This window comes from Pterocles gutturalis, unplaced genomic scaffold (genome assembly GCF_000699245.1).
Source record: "Pterocles gutturalis isolate BGI_N339 unplaced genomic scaffold, ASM69924v1 scaffold5653, whole genome shotgun sequence".
NCBI lineage: Eukaryota > Metazoa > Chordata > Aves > Pterocliformes > Pteroclidae > Pterocles > Pterocles gutturalis.
In genome coordinates, this window is record NW_010125411.1 from 2,743 (window position 1) to 19,370 (window position 16,628).

At 41.4% G+C, this 16,628-nt stretch overlaps 1 protein-coding gene across 1 annotated transcript; it reads left to right on the forward strand.

The window, feature by feature from the left end:
* Positions 1-4: 4 nt before the first annotated feature.
* On the forward strand, positions 5-15,657 carry FAM189A2 (family with sequence similarity 189, member A2; the record flags this gene model as incomplete). The annotated part of the gene is made up of 9 exons (XM_010078545.1): positions 5-64; positions 1,863-1,991; positions 2,729-2,851; positions 2,968-3,074; positions 7,175-7,304; positions 7,927-7,999; positions 12,146-12,295; positions 14,055-14,344; positions 15,454-15,657. Coding segments are annotated over 9 exons (1,266 nt in total), but the record flags the coding sequence as incomplete, so codon positions are not given.
* Between the last annotated feature and the right edge of the window lie 971 nt (positions 15,658-16,628).

Here is a 16,628-nt window from a genome sequence, read left to right on the forward strand (position 1 = left end):
GGCTGGATTTATATTGGGATGTCAAGGTGTTCAGTTTGTGTCCAGTGTATCCAGATGCGACCTGGTGAGCAGACATACTGATTTACACATTTCTTCGTGGTATGCCATGTAAACTTGTCGAGCTGGGATCACAAAATGTAGTAATGTAGAGATGCACACAATGCAGCTACAGCACAGTGGGGGGAGGGGGGGGAAACCTCTCTGTTTCAGGCCCTGATTCAGTCCAAATTCTGAACAGACTCACTAAAATCCACATTTTTTGGTCTGTGTTCCTAAACACTTTGATTTTTTGAGTTGGAGTCTTCATAAGCTGTTCAGCTCCTAAAGCTGAAGATTCCAACAGGATATGTTTCCAAAGGCTTTACTCTTCATCAGAAGAGCATATTTAGCCCAGAAATGGTTTTGTTGGACTTCATTGAGAGATGGCCTCTGTCTTCATGGTCTGAAGACACAGCTGATTTGGTACAAGGCTTTCTAGACAATTTTATGGGTCCATATAGGAGGGAATATCTTTAGAAAATCCCTCTTGCCAGTATTATATGCTGATTTTAACATAGTCATTTAAGAGCTAGCATAAAGGATTTTTATAGCAGTGTGACAAAGATAAACTGTTGAAAAAGCCTGAGTGGGTACTGATGAGCTACCTACAAAAAGCTCAGCAGGTATAATTTGTAAGTGGTGTTATTTTTCCTGGTTTACCTCACCTGGTGAGGACAGTTTGTGTTGATATTGTACAGCAAGAACTGTGAGGAAAAAATTGAGCTAGATTAAATCATGCTAGCTTTTCAGAACACTTTGTCTTGAGTAAGAAAGGACAGAATGTAAAAGATTTTTCTCAAATGGGTGTCATAAGAAGTAGAACAATGTCTAATTACGAACCAGAAACCGTGCAATAATTGAAACTGAAGGATACAGGCTCACTTGATGGTAAAGATGATTGTGTGTAAAGGCTTGAAGGACTTTAAGGGGTAATGGAAAGGTCTTCAAATATTTATTTTCATACATTTATTGCTTCAAGAAAGCTATTGTTGGTTCCTTAACATGCCAGTGGGTGTATTGCAGTGAGAGTCCAAGATTACAAGTGCTTGGCAATCTAGATTCACACAGTATCAATGTACCGAAGCAGCACTGAGAACTGTTAATGTTATTCCGGACAATATGGTTAAATGTTTCAGGAATTTCAGAGTCCTCTGTGGTTGGAAGGCATAGGGTACAGCCGAAAGGCAAAAAATCATAAATGATTCTGTAGATTGGTTTTTTGTAGGTGGAAGACCTTTGGCACTGTGACTGTGGAGCATTTGACAGCTAAAAAACCAGTTAACTCTAGATACAGAGACATTGAATTTTTACTTGAAAACCAAGATGACAGCATTAATTTGAAAGTTACAAACAATAGTGACGTACCGATGTAACTATTACTGATTTGCCTGGGTTGAAATTATAGTTGTGGGTTTCCTTCCATCCATAGAGGTGCAATATACTCATGAATCAAAGAAAACATGTACACTCCATATCAGTGGCTTATACATCAGTCAAAGAATTTGCAGGCTGCTACGCAATTGAAGGAGCATGGGTGCTAAAATTGCTTAGTAATCAGTGCAGCTTTGATTGCAACTAAGTTGTATTTGAATGTCTTGAGTTTATCAGTAGTGCTTCCTTGCAAATAAGAAGTATGCATAGTACATATTTATAATGCATGAATCATTGGTGTACCAAACTGTACAAATGTCATTTTATGAGCCTGTTTCCAGTCTGCTTTGCAATCAGAGGTATACCTTAACACATAGGCTCTATATTATGCATGTAAAAATGTAGCATAAACCAGCTAACAAATTAAAAGGTGGAGTTTTGTGTTTTTAAAGGTGGATGTAGGTGAAAACAAGATTTGCTTTTGCTGTGAAGAATTCCGTCTCAATGAATGCACAGATGAAGAGACTGCGTTGAAGCTACACCACACGCAGTCATGCAGTGCTGCTCACCTTCTTCTCAAGGTACCCTGCACACAGCACTTAACGTGACTGCTTTGATAATGTCCACACTTGTGCAACAGCGCAGTGCTGAGGTGACTGCTGTGTTTACTGTGAAAAATTTTGTAATTTTCTGGTCTTCCACACTGGTCAGAAGCTCTTTATGGTTCTGTAACAGGGTGTTTTTTGGGTTTTACCAGCGCATAGCTGACCAATATGCAGTTCTTGTCCTTTCTGTGTTTTGTGCAGCCACAACTACACTTGAATTCAGACAAGATCGTTGCTGTTTACAATGTTGTAAATTTCAGCTAGTGATTTGATGACTTCACTGGTCTTTTGATTTTCTAAGGCTTTCTTGGTTTACAAATAGCTAAAATACAAATTCCAAACAGCATAATCTTTAAATGTAAAAGTGCTTTAACATTTCTTTAATGGTGATTATCTCACATCTGAATTTCCCACAGAAAAGTTAAGAGGAAGATTGTAATTCTTGGATGAATAGATGTATTATAAATCACATCTGAGCTGTACTCTTCTGGATCTCTCTGTCAGGACACACAATAGGGCAAAGCAAGCTTTTGCAAATTACTCCAATCTTGGAGATCACCTGTCCTGAAGACTGCATCACATATGTTTCTAAGAAGTAATTGTTATGGTCGTCCTTGTGTTTTCTGTGTTTTTCATTTTTTATTGATATTATTTTGACATTTACAAATATCTTGATTTAGTATTTTAATTTCCATAATCTTCATGTTCTTCAGAAAGCTCTCTTTGCTCTCTGTGCTCTGGATGCTCTCACCACCACAGTTTGCTTGGTAGCAGCTGCTGTGCATTACCTACAGATTTTTGCAACAAGAAGATCTTGCATAGTAAGTGAGTGCGAGGCATTGCCTCATATGAACAGTGGTACTAACAGCATTACTAAATTACACAGTCCAGCAATTTTTTATATCTCAGAAGGTTTGTAACAGAAGTTTCATTTGCTTAGGATGAACCACAGATTGAAGACGAAGATCAAGGTTCAGATCCTGATGATTTTGTCCCACCTGTACCTCCTCCCTCCTATTTTGCAACTTTTTATTCTTGTACTCCACGAACAAGTCGCAGGTAAACCCCTACACTCTCATCCTTTCTTTTAGTGTTTATGGAAACACTGCATGATGTGGTGTGTTTTTTGTTGTTTTTTTTTTCAAGACTATTTTCTCTGTTATTAACTGAAAAACATTGGTGACTTTAGGAAAGAAACACAAGAAAAAAAAACATGTTGAGTTAGGAGGCAGCATAAATACAGTGTGGGTGAGGAGTATAATTTTGTGGTTTTCACTTTAGAATCTGTAGGAACTGTTTCTGGGTAAGAGAAATACCACAACTTGATGCAGCTAAAAACTTTTCCGGTGCTGTCAGGAGCAGGTCGGGGCAGTGACAGAAAGCCAAGTGCAACATCTTGGCAAGGCTTCTGAAAGAGAGACCCCTGAAGGGCAGCTTGCCCCCCACAGACCTTCCTGCCAGAGCAATTCCCCTTCTCCCTCTTTGGCAATTAGGGCTGACTGGAGGGTATGTTCTGATTGTACTGCTAGGCCTGGTAATCACTACCCTTATCTCCGCACTTGGGTTTGGGTGGTCAGATAGGGTTTGCACCTGGTGTTATTGCCGGGCTTGTCTGCGGTGGCAGCTGTGGGATGGAGGAGTGAGAGGGAACATGAGGGGATGAGTTCGCATATCAAAAGAAAAGGAGGACCGTCATAAGTCATGGTAATCTCCCCCTGGCTCCCCCCCCCTTTTTTTAAAATTCATTACTACAAAGATGAGGGAAGAAGGATTTGGAGGAGGATAAAATAACAGTGGTATGAATTTTCTTCTGAGTAGGAGAAGAATGTGCAGAAAATTTACAGGTTGCAGAAGGCTGCCTTCTTTGGTATTATTAGTCTTATGAAACATTACAACATAAATTTTGTGGGATTTTTCTTGTGTTTTGAAGAAGATTAGGGCTAAAAATAATGTAGCTTGTCCATTAACCATCAGCTCTGTTATTTTGCTCTACTGGGACTTACTAGTGTCTGTATTTCTTGCAATTCAGTGGTGACTTGTGGGTTTCATTGTCCTCCATTCTGCAGGTGGTTACACACTCTTCACAATAACTTACAGGTTGGCTTTATTTATTAGTTTATGACTCAAGTGGGGCTGCATTCTTCTGTTGTGAATGCACAAAGTTTGTACATAAAATATCATGAGGCTCAAGCAGACTGTATCTCTCTTGTTCAAACTCCTGCTTTTTGCAGTGTGCATGACCGTTTAGTCTATTTCACTGTTTCATCAGGAATATTGTGCATGACTTTCAAGACTCTGTGGTCCTTGCAGACATAATTACATATCCTGGGATTATCTGGAAAATGGTAACATGGCACAAGAATATATTTTACAATAAAAAAGTTGTCTAAAACACCAAAGACTGGTGTTGAATTCCAAACATTATTAAAAACCTCCTATGTGAGTCTTGGTTCAAGCTAGTTATGAGAAAAGAATGTTGTGCGTAATGATCGCTTTGGAAGATGGTGTATTTATTGAAATATGCTTGTCACAGATCCCTTGCTATAAAATGGGGCTGTCACTCTTTGTCTGGCATGTCATTTCAGGTGGTTACCTCCTTCCCAGCAGCAGTATTTCTCTGTCTGTTTTCAGCACAGTAGGGACTGCTGAATGATATGTGAGGCTTCTGAAGTCTAATATTGAGTAGCTACCTTGCCTATGACTGCATTAAAACTTGTTGATAATAACATACAAGTGATGGTGACATCTTTCTGAAGCCAGGCTACTTGTCTCAAGGTGCTCAGGGTAGTTACAAGTGCAGAAGTTAAAGCAACAGACAGACTTAATTTTGGTTCTTGTCAGACAAGGAAACACGACTCACCCCAGGCTGGACCCAGGGTGTCCAGGAGAGCCGCTGAGGTGAGACCCAGCCTGTTCTCAGCCTTCTTGCACTTCTCCCTCCCCTCCCTGCTGGGTCTGTACCCTGGACACCATGCTGCATCTATGACCTAGCTTTCTATGCCAAGCTCCCATAGACCCCACATCCAAAGCCTTTGTGCAAAAGGGGGTTGACAGGACTTGCATCCAGGGTGTCGAGCCACTATCTGCAAGCTGCACCTGGGGTGACTCCCAGATACATCTCTCTGAGAAAGGAAACACTGAGGTGATCAAAACGTGTGCCAAGGACATGTTTGGAATGGGTAGCCCTTCTTCTCCACCCTTCAAATTGCAGAGCCAGAGGCACTGCTTGCAAAGCCAATTAACTGCTTTGTTCATTTGTTCGTGGGAAAAACTTTTACATTTGTTTCATTTGGTGGTAGACAAAAGAAACTAGCACTGCAAGTGCCTGGTCAACTCCTAACTCTAATCTTGTTATTTCTTAAATAAGGAAATGGCAGTTAAGTTGTTTTTCAGGATTGGCACAACAACAGTAACAGTTATAGCTGCGTTCCCACATGAAGAATAAAATACAAAGTGCTAGAAGGCATGCGAATTTAACGGAAGAGGTGGTCCATGTGGGGCAGCAAACCAGTCACCTGGGGTCTAGAAACCTACCCCCATCCAGTTTAAAGTACCGTTTAGGGGACTAGAGGCATTTGCCAAAATGCAAATCTGCTTATCCAAGTCGTGTATTCTCAGATTCAGTATATATCTCGAATTTGACCCATGTGCTACTGACAGTTGTTTTTGAACCACTGAACGTGTTGCTGCTATTGAAACATGGAAGTTTCCTGGAGGCCAAAGCCCTGATGCTGCTGTTAGCTGAGGTATGAGTGCAGAAGTTGGGCGAGAGGTGGCCGAGGATGTGCCTTCCCCCTTCAGTGTCCTGCTTACCAGCAGCAGGCAGCACAGAGCCTCCCCACAGTCTAGAGCAGGTTCTTGGTAGTGGGGTTCCCTGAAGAAGCTTTGACTCCTATTCCCTATCTTCCTGTATCATCACTTCAAAAAGCTGCTGGCTTTTTGGCTAACAGAAGAATTCACCTTGCTTACATAAAAAGAGAGTTGTCAGAGTGTATGAAAGTGCAGCCCAGCTCTCTTTTTTTTTGGAAGTTTTATTCTTTTCTGCTGTAAGTAGCCTTCCATAGACATTTCCAATCACACAGCACTTTCCTCTCAGCTTGCAAGAAAATAATTTTCACAGTCATCTTTGTTCCTTCCAGTCCATGTCCCAAGAATCCCTAAATTGGGGGAGGAAGGACTTGCCCTTGTGTAACATTTCTTTGTAGAGAGATTGCATCCACCAGTGATAGCTGCAAGCCTGATGTGGGTCCAGAGAGCAAAACATTTCGGCTTATGTGTGTTGCATGAGGTTCCTGCTCAGTACCAAATCAGCATTCTAAAGCCTAATAAAAAGCAGAGAAAAATTGAGATCCTGTGGGTCACAGACTTCTCTGAAAATTGTGTGGGGAAGGTCACCTCAGCAACTCTGCTGTCGACCACTGCACTTTGTTCCAGTGTTAAAGGGGTAATGTAAACTTATGTTATCAAAATTGACATTTGCCAAAAAGTTTCTCCAGGCATGGTTCTGATTTCCTCCCTCTTGGAGTTACCTCCTAAGAGGAAGATGGTACAGCAAAAGGTCTTTGGGGTTTCTGCAGTATTTAAGGTTTCAGAGAGCTCTTTGAAAACTGCGAAGTAAGGTTAACCATGAGGTACGTTTGCCTCATATAAGCTTTTGTGAATTCATCAACTATAATATTCTTAGCCAAACATCGTCACAAAAATAACCTTCAGTTTGAATTTGCCTTTTTCAGTACAGCTGTATCTGAACATAAAACATGAGATGCAAAATATCTTGAATTTCAAGATATTTATAATTAAGAATTTAGTAGTTCACAAAATCAGAGCTAGGCTGTCACATTTTGAATTACCACCTGTATTTGAATCTCTTGAAGCAAAGCTGAATCTTTGTGAAGTAAAACTGAAATGGATTCCCAGGCACAGTACTGCCCAAAGATGTTTGTAGATCCAGGGAACACCTTGGAGAGGCACCTCCTCAGGAATAATTTCCTGCCATCATCTGGGAAAATCTCTTCCAGCTCTTGGCGAGTTCATTAGCTGTGACTGAGATCACAAAATCTGGGCTGGCACAGGAAAGTCAGTGGAGTTTGGCAACTGATGATGTTTTTCTACAGCTGGAAAGCCGTACCGACAGAGTCGACTGATGTTATTTGTTGCAGGATGCTTGCCTCTGATGTGATTCCATTGCCCCATATTTACGGAGTGCGAATCAAAGATGTTGAAGTGTTTTGCCCTCTGGACCCACCTCCTCCTTACGAAGCTGTGTGGAACCAGAACAGCTCTGAGCAGGTATGGCCCACAGGAGTTTAAAGCATAACTTGTTTTTTCTGCTATAAAGATAAGGTTGCACTGCGGCACAGTAAATACAACTCAGGTATCTTTTCATTTCAGAATAGCAGGAGAATATGTTGGGCTACAAATGTGGCTTGCTGTAAATTTCACAGATTTTAATTAGTCACTTACCTTTACAGTTGAGAAGTTTTCCCCAGTTGGAAAACTGTGTCTGATCATGGAAGAAGGAGCAAAATACGCTGTGGAGCACACCCATTGCTAGTTATTCCAGAGGACCCCTGTGCTGCCTCCTTGCTTTACTTCCCTTCCTCACCTGCACTCTTCCTGTGTGGGACTAGGTCAGGGTTTTGCCATCCTTGCTGATCCCTTTTCACTGGTGTTTTCAGAAGACAGGTGCTTTTTTCACAAAATATTCAGCAGTGTAAAGCTGGTTGGCCTAGATTGTGGACATTAGTATTAGACTTTCACTGATCTTAGTTTTGTGGTGGAACTGAACATGTATCACATAGTCACAGTTAAACGAAAGCAGTCACTTTCTAAGGTGGATGTTGCATTCTTAGAAAATACCAGAAAAAAAAACAGTGGCTTGTGATTTTTCAACTTTTCTATTTTATTCCAGGAAGGTGCACTACAAATAAGTGTTGTGGACGTTGTTGATTCAGGGAATGTGAATGACAGGCTGGCCTCTCAAGGTAAAAAAAAAACATTGTAAAATTTGTTCTAGAACTGTTCTACCCAGATGGCTTAATGTAGCAGCAGCAGCATTATTATTTCTTTGAAAGACAGCCACCATACTGCAAGCTGGAGAAACAGAATCATGATTGTTTTGGGCAGTAGGAACAGGGATTAATGTTTAAAATCCATAAAAATTTGTTTGCTCTTAACACATTAAAAAAAATATATATTTCCTTCTTAGTAATCTACAAGTTAGTTGTTGAGTCTATGTCCATACGGTGTAAGAAATGATGTCCAGCTCCAGTGTTTCCGTTTGTTTTGTGTGCATGATGGTGCCTGTTGATATTTTGTTGCAGATGAAAATAGGAAAAGGATAAAACAATGCTGTACTGTGTTGAGATAAATGTGGGAATTACTCTATTATTCAGCCTGTGCTGGGAGAATTACTGGTTTCTACATACTTGTACAGGGCATAGCTAGACTACACATACAGGCCACATCAAGATTTGGTCAGCCTTGTTTTAGAAAACTGTGGCAATGGTTCCAAGTTGTTTTCAGCCTAATCCTTCTTGCAGTGCATGCTTGCAGTAAATGTTATTGGCTCCCAGATAAGTCACAGGCAGCTTCTCCAGTACAGCCCTAGTGAAAATCTGTTCTACTTTTCACTTGAACTTGTCATTATGGGGCAGATAGCCATTCGTTGCACAAAAGACAATGTGCCTGTCTGCACAAGGTTCACACAGCAAGAATATAGAGAGTAAAGGCACTTGGGGGGGTGGGGAAAAAGCCCAAATGTTCTGTTTGACTGTGGTTTCTCTTCTGCCAACGTATTTCTCAAGCTATAGGAAAACTTTGGTATGAAGTTTACCAGTTGAAATTGTCTCCACGAAGTGGTGGCAGGAAAAAAAATAATTTACATAAAACTGAACTTTAACCAAATAACAGGTCTTTCATGTTCCCTTACACTCTGGCAGGCTGCCTGAAACCTCTGAAAACAAGGTCCTCTGATATCTCATCAGTTGTGATAACTAGAAGGAAATTCGGAAGAGTTGTAGCAAAAAGTTCTTGAGGATTTTGCATTGATAAAACTGCTGTTGCTTTCTCTGGGCACTTTGAGCACAAACAAAAATAGGATATCCAACATAGGGCAGTGTGGCAACTGCTTAAAGTTAAGAGACTGGAAAACAGGAAGAGAATATTATGGAAAACGGAACTGTTGTGAAGGAAAGTCAGGAAAATTTATTAAAAAAATTAAAATGCCATGATGAGGCATTGTTTAAGGTATTGTTGATATTGAAAACCTTCCTTTGCAAGTAAGCAGACCTGAGCACATGTAATGAATTGTACCTTCCTCCCCAACTTTTTAACTGGTTTGTCTGTCTTTTTTTCTATGTTAATAAGAAAGCCTGCAAAGAGACATTTAAATCTCAGTATGGCTGTTAAATTCAGATAAAGAAGAAAGTGAGTATCTTAATGAAGAAAATTAACACTGCTCCTTCTAGATGTCAAAGCTTCCTAGGGGCAGTCAATTTAAGAAAAAGAAATATGCTGAGCTGTATCTCTTCCTTTATTTATATCTGGGGAGGTTTACTGGGTCTGACTGGGATGGAATTAATTTTCTTCACAGGAGCCCACATGGCGTTGTTTTGCATTTGTGACCAAAACAGTGTTCCTAACACACGAATGTTTTAGCTCTTGCTAAGCAGTGCTGGACAGTGTTGACGGTTGCTCCATGTCTTACTCTGCCCACCACAGTGTGTAGGCTGGGGGTACACAAGAAGCTGGGAGTGGACACAGCTGGGATAGCTGGCCCCAGCTGACCAAAGGGATGTCTAGTGCCATATAACATCATGCTCAACAATAGAGACTTGGGTGCAGTTTTCCGGAGTTGCCATTGCTCAAGAACTGACAGGGCATCAGTCAGCTGGTGGAGAGCAATTGCTTTTGCATTGCTTTTTTTATCTTTTGTTTTGTTTTGTTGGGTTTTTTCTCCCCCCTTAAACTGTCTTTGTCTCAACTCACGAGTCCTCTCGCTTTTGCCCTTCCAATTTTCCTCCCCATCCCCCTGGAGGGGAGGTGAGTTGAGTGACTCTGTGGGGCTGAGTATGCCTCCTGAAGTTAAACCACATCAGAAGGGAAATACAAAATGAAGGGATATGTTGGAATCATGGCAGAGTGACTCCATGGGCTGTCTCAGCTGAGGCAGAGTAACAGTCTATAAATAAAAGCTGAACTTTCAGTTTGTGCCGGTAGTCTGTCATGCCAGGGCATTTGTGTGTGATGCCGTGATTCCCTTGGCATCGTCAGGACTGATCGACTGAGTGTAGCTCCGGACGGAAGTTAAGGCTGCACCCTACTCGCTGCCAGCAGAACCAGGGGAGTCCTGGCTGCTGGCTGCAGCTTCTCCGTGCCAGCTAAAATGATTTTACTGACTTCAAAAGCACTTCTGTTAAGCAAAATGGGACCTTTCCTGCCAACTGTAGTAGGAAGACACGCAGCCTTCTACTGATGACCTGGGCTGCTTGGCAGCTGCTCTGGGTATATGCATTTCCAGTACACACCAACTTATCTCTCTGACATCTGAAACATTAATATTATGAAGAATTGTCATAAGATCATGAAATTGGTTTATTCATCTCTTCAGTATTTTAAAAAAACAACTTCTCCAGAGTACCAGCAACACTGTACCTCAAGGGCTGCCTGCTAGCACAACTCCACTGGTGTGAAAAGGTTTATATTGGTGATGGATTCTTTAATCCTGCTTGATTCTTGGTCTGCCATGCTTTGTTGCTAGGTCCTACCTCCTGACTTTCCAGGCACGTATCTGCTTTACATGAGTTGTGTCACAGTTTCTTCTCCTTAGAGATTCCAGGTTGCATTTGTGTAGGAGACAAGGTGCTATGCTCAATAAGAATGTGTCATCCAAGCCTTAATTTTCTCAAATGCTCCGGTCACTGACACATTTCTGTTGGAGTAGCAGCACATTTGCAATGTTCCGAATAACAGACTGTTTATATTAATTTGGTTTTTTCCTCTTGCCTGAGCAAGATCATTATTTCCTGTAATATGCCAGGTGCCATCAGATGGAGGTACAGAACCAGGTGCTGCTGGTAGGGACTCAGACACAGACCAATATGATCATGCTGTAGCCATTTATTATGCCTTGATTACACACTTTTATACAGAGCTCTTGCAGATTTGGCAGCTACTAGTTGGATACAATGATTTTAAAATCCTAAAAACAAAGTTACTACTGGCTAACTTTAGTCCTGGGAACGGGACCCTTGAAATTACTTAGTCATGCTGATTATTTACCTTCAGTTCCTCCTTATCTCACTCAAATTCTGTACAATTACTTTCTTTCTCGTCCCTTGCAGGTGTTATTTTCTCCTGTAGTAGACATCAACTACATGAGGACTTCTAAAAAAGATTCTCACAAACATGAGTATTTTTCTTCTAAGAAGGTTCTCACAAACATAAGTATTTTTCTTCTAAAAGGTTTCCCACAACCAGGCTTGGTGAGAAATATGTAGCTTCATCCTATCCTGTTCACTGGGAGGCAGTTGTGGGAATTACTTCATATAATTTCGCTCTAAGGAAAAGGAGGAATGTTGATTAATTGAAAAGAAGAAAAATTTCACAAGGATCCAGGAAAATATTTTAATAAAGAACCTCACGAAACAAGCTTTTTAATTCCCTTATAGAGACTGGGGACTGATTTCCAAGATACTTAATTGCAAAAAATGACTAACTTCTGTGACCATATATTGTTATACCTTGGTACAAATGCTTATGTGCAGGAAGATTTCAGGCTCTGTGAGATTTAGTTTTCTCTCCAAGAAAGGTGTAGCTCCCTCCTCTCTGATCAGGTAGCTTAAGGTGAGGTTTATATTAGGCACAGCTGTATTTTTTTGCTACTCCTGTTGTATAAGGCTGAACATGTTTCTGCAAATGTTTAAGCAGGCTTTAGACTGGTATTACTGGCAAGTATTTGCATATGCAGACATACATGCACCTCTAGGCTTTTTATCCAATCATGACAGCTTTGTGGAGGGGTGGGGGGCACACACAAAAAAATCAGTAATGATCTCTGATAATGGCTTCTACAGATTTGCTTTGTTCTAACTACTTTTTCTTCACCTTTACTATTCCTGATTACTCAGGTGAAGAAATTCCTGAGTCTTCCAGCAGAGTGAGCCATTCACCTTCAAACGCAAGCCTGGTGCCTGCAGAAGGAGCTTTCAGGACAGCCTTCAATCCTTTGTTGAAGCAGTCTAAAAGTGACCCTGTGCTACACTGCCAGCTGCTTCAAGGTGACTTGATTTTCTCTGTCAGTACTTATGTGATGAGTCCTTAAAAGATCATCTGGCAGAAGGTTAGCACCTTGAACCTAATACCTGCAGAAATCAGCCCCGGTCTCCCAACAGAGCACCGACACTACAGCAAACAGTTTGTGCTTTGCCAAACTCCACCCAACACCTTATTCTTGCTTTAGGCTTCACATCTAGGAACAGGGTCTGCAGCAGGCGTTGCTAATCTGGGGAGAAGGGACGGGTGGTGGAAGGTGAGGAGGGGGGAGCACATAGGATTTCTCAGTGTATTCGTACACTGGCATCTAAAAGCTTGCAAGGGCAGTTGTCAATGTGAGCAATTTAACGGAAAATTATTTTGGGTATTTGGTTTTAGCCTATAAATTTGCACCCCTTCTCTTGCTCCTCCTGTCATCAAAAAACCCCAAAATTCAACATAAAATGACACACAGTGGAGAGCTGATGAAGTCTGTCACAGCTATTTTGGCATCAGTGATCCAGTTCGGTTGCTGTGGGAAAGCTGTTAGTGTGGCTGCAGAGTCCTTGATTCTGTTGACAGTCTTACAAATCTACTAGTAGAGTCTTGCAGTTTTTATTAGAGGATATTGTAATCCCTGTAGTAGTAGCTGATACATATTAGCATTCACAAAATGTAAGTGGGGAGGGGGCGCGTTGGTAAGAAACATTTATTTTGAATATTGGGAGCATGCCTACCTGGATTGCATTTACTATTTTGTGGAAGGTTTTTATGTCTCTGCTGCGTCATGTGTTTTCTTTTTTTCCTCCTGTCAACTTCCACCACAGCACCCCAGAGAATCTGCTGCTGAAGCAGTAGCTAGATGACACAGAGCCTATTCATAGCTGCGAGAGCGGGACAGAACATTTCTGCTGCAGAGAGACTACATCAGTCAGAAGCATCTGGGTGCTTTAGGCTCAGTGTAGCTGAGGCTGGATCTGTTCAGCACTAGGCCTGAGAGTTAAATACACAAGTGCTGCAGAAAGGGAACTCATCTTGCTGTAAATTTTTGGCTCTCTTCCTGATATTGTTGTGTTTGGCATAAAGTCAACAGTAAAGTGCTTCTTGAAGAGCCTGTAGGTGTGCTTATTTATTTGTTTTTAACAGGGCCAAAAATTGATGATTGTTACTTAGACCAAAAGCAGTGGATTTTTATTTGAACCAAAGGCAGTGGAATTGATTTCCTGCTGCCCTTTGTTGGGTCCTTGCACGGTACTTCTGAATATTTTTTTAATTAAATTTCCACTTTGTAGTATTACTAGCTTCCAGCTTGACTAGCAATTATTTTGAGATATTTTGTAACTAGCCCTCTTGACTGGTAACCACTGAACATTACAAAAAGCTTAGGAGAGATCATAAAAGCCTTCAATCTTTGCTTAACCTGCTTTGTATAACTATGTTACACTCAACGCTCATTTCAGGTCTGTTCAGAACAGAGGTGAAAGGGAAAAATGTACACAAAATGGCACATAGTTTTCCCAGAAATGTCCCTCCAGACCCTTTGACATGTGATATCTGCTCAACCATAGCTATGTACTACTCTATTTTACAGGCATGTTCTGTAGTGTAAACACAATACAGAGTGAGCCTCGCATGCCACCCTGACCACGCCCGGCTAAGAATTTCTGCGTGGTTAAACTGTGCACTGCATCACCCCTGAATCAGGATTGAAATCTTGGGGTGCTTGTTGAACAACAGTACTGTGAACCAAGTGGACTGTTTGCTTCATTTGATCTTTGTCTTCAGGGGCAGTGCTCAGCTGTGAAGCTGCAACACAAACTGAGGTGAAACCACAACTCTGCGCTGTCACCTTGCGGAAGAGTTTGAGAGTGAGAGCTTTGAGGGGAAGACCCCAATCTTTGATAGACTACAAGTCTTACTCAGACACTAAACGGCTTGTGACATGGATCCTAGAGCAATCCTCCTGCAGCATGAGCCCTGACATACATGAATTGGTGGAAAATATCAAGTCTGTTTTAAAATCAGATGAGAAACTTATGGTAGAAGCTATCACCAGTGCCACCTTCCTTGAGCAGGTAGTTATATTACTTGCATTTATTGGGTGATGTGGAAACCCGGGCTGGCTTTGATTCTGGAGTATAGGTTTACATTTGCTGCTCTGTTTTGTGTGTCTGTTTTTGAACCCAATTAGCTTCCTTCAGTACTTCAGTTTTGTTTAGCAAGTGTGCAAGAGGCTATGCAGCTGTGATGTCTCTTGCTCTATCAACCACACAGCCAAGCAGGTTTTCATAAGACCGAATACCTGTGTATTTAAAAGCTGAAGGAGATGGTCTTCTGTGGTAGAATCATGAAATGTAAATAACATGACAGTGTTTTACACTGAATGTGGCAGGGGAGAGGGAGAAGATGTTATAAAGCATTTACTATTATAAACTGGAAGGAATGGAGGCTGACAAAGAAATTTTTATGTAAACCTCCTAGTAGAAGCAACTTCTTGTGATCAGATCCCAGGATAAAAATAAGACCTAGTACTAATGTGCTTACATTCATGGAATGAATATTCAGAAGTTTCAGACATTACAGACTTCATTAAACAAATATTTTGGTAGCTTACAGACCATTTGGATATATGAGTTGATTCACACACAGTGCAAGTGATTTGCTGTGACAACTGGTTTTGAGCTCTCACACAAAACACATCAAAGATGGTAATTTAGGCTCTGCAGATAAAGCAGGATTTCCTACTGCAGCCTACAGGCAACTAAAGCCCCAATTAATTTGACAGAAACAGATGAAAAAAGAAATTCATTATGAGAATTTATTTTATCACATGGTACTGAAGCTTGCTATAGTCCAGTGGCTTCTGCAGGAAGTAATATTTAGATTCCCACTAAGCAATACCTGGCATGCCATGGTTTGGGGTGAGCTAATTCTCGTGCAGCTTAAAAAAAACAAAAAACCAAAAACAAACAAAAAAACCCACCACTCACCCCTTTTCCCAATTAAGATTGCTTTCCCCGTGCCTCCTTGACAACAGCAGTTTTAATCTCAGCCTTTTAAATTATTCTTTAAAAATAACAGGCAGCACTACAACCAGCTTCTTCTTAGTTGGGTACGAAACTATTTTAACAGACAAGAGTCTGAAAACTAATCTGATTTACATTTTTTTTTTTCCCTGTTAAAGGTGATGACACCTCCCCAGCAAGACATGTCATTCAATGCCCATGTGTTACCTTTCAGACAGCATCCTGGATTGCTGCACCTGGAGAGCTGTGGTGACCTGAGTACTTTCACCACAGATGATCAGCTAGCAGAGGGGAAGATCCAGAGAGCAGAGCACGAACGGCCTCACAGTCTTATTGGTGTTGTCAAGGAAACTGTACTTTGAGCTGCTTTCTGTTTATTCCTCAATAAAGCATTTTTGTCAGACATACATCGAGTCATAGAATCATTAAGGTTGAAAAAGACCTCAAGGATCATTAAGTCCAACCCAACACCACCTAACTCACTAACCCATGTCCCTAAGCACCACATCTACGCTTTTCTTGAACACCTCCAGGGATGGTGACTCCATCACTTCCCTTGGCAGCCTGTTCCAATGCCTTCCCCGGGCCAGCCTGTTCCAATGTCTGATCACTCTTTCAGTGAAGAAATTATTTCTAATATCCAGCCTAAACCTCCCCTGGTGTAACTTGAGGCCATTTCCTCTTGTCCTATCACTTGTTACTTTAGAGAAGAGGCCAGCACCCACCTCACTACAACCTCCTTTCAGGTAGTTGTAGAGAGTGATAAGGTCTCCTCTCATCCTCCTCTTCTCTAGACTAAACAACCCCAGTTCCCTCAGCCGCTCCTCATAAGACCTGTGCTCCAGACCCTTCACCAGCTTCGTTGCCCTTCTCTGGACCTGCTCCAGCACCTCAATGTCCTTCTTGTGGTGAGGGGCCCAAAACTGAACGTAGGATTCAAGGTGTGGCCTCACCAGTGCTGAAACATGCTCCATTGGAAAATCATCTCTGACAAGTGGGTGGAAGAGTGTGTCAATAATCCATTTTTTTTTAATATACTCTCAGGCTCAGACTCCTAAGGGGAAGCTCGTTCTATAAAACCTATTAAGCAATTGCAAGCTAGCCTTTATGGGGCTACTCAGGTGCAAATAGTCTGTTTTTATTACGGTACTGTCCTGCTGCATCTCTCTAGTCTCTCACCACTTAGGATGTGTTTTGTTTTTTTGCTCAACTTGCAAGAGAGATGGCAGAATGGCTCTATGCTTTGGTTTTACCAGGGTAAGGCAAGGACAGTTCGTGCATGTGTGCACTTTGTATCCCATTGGAGAACAGGGCCAGTATCAATGCTGTGTTC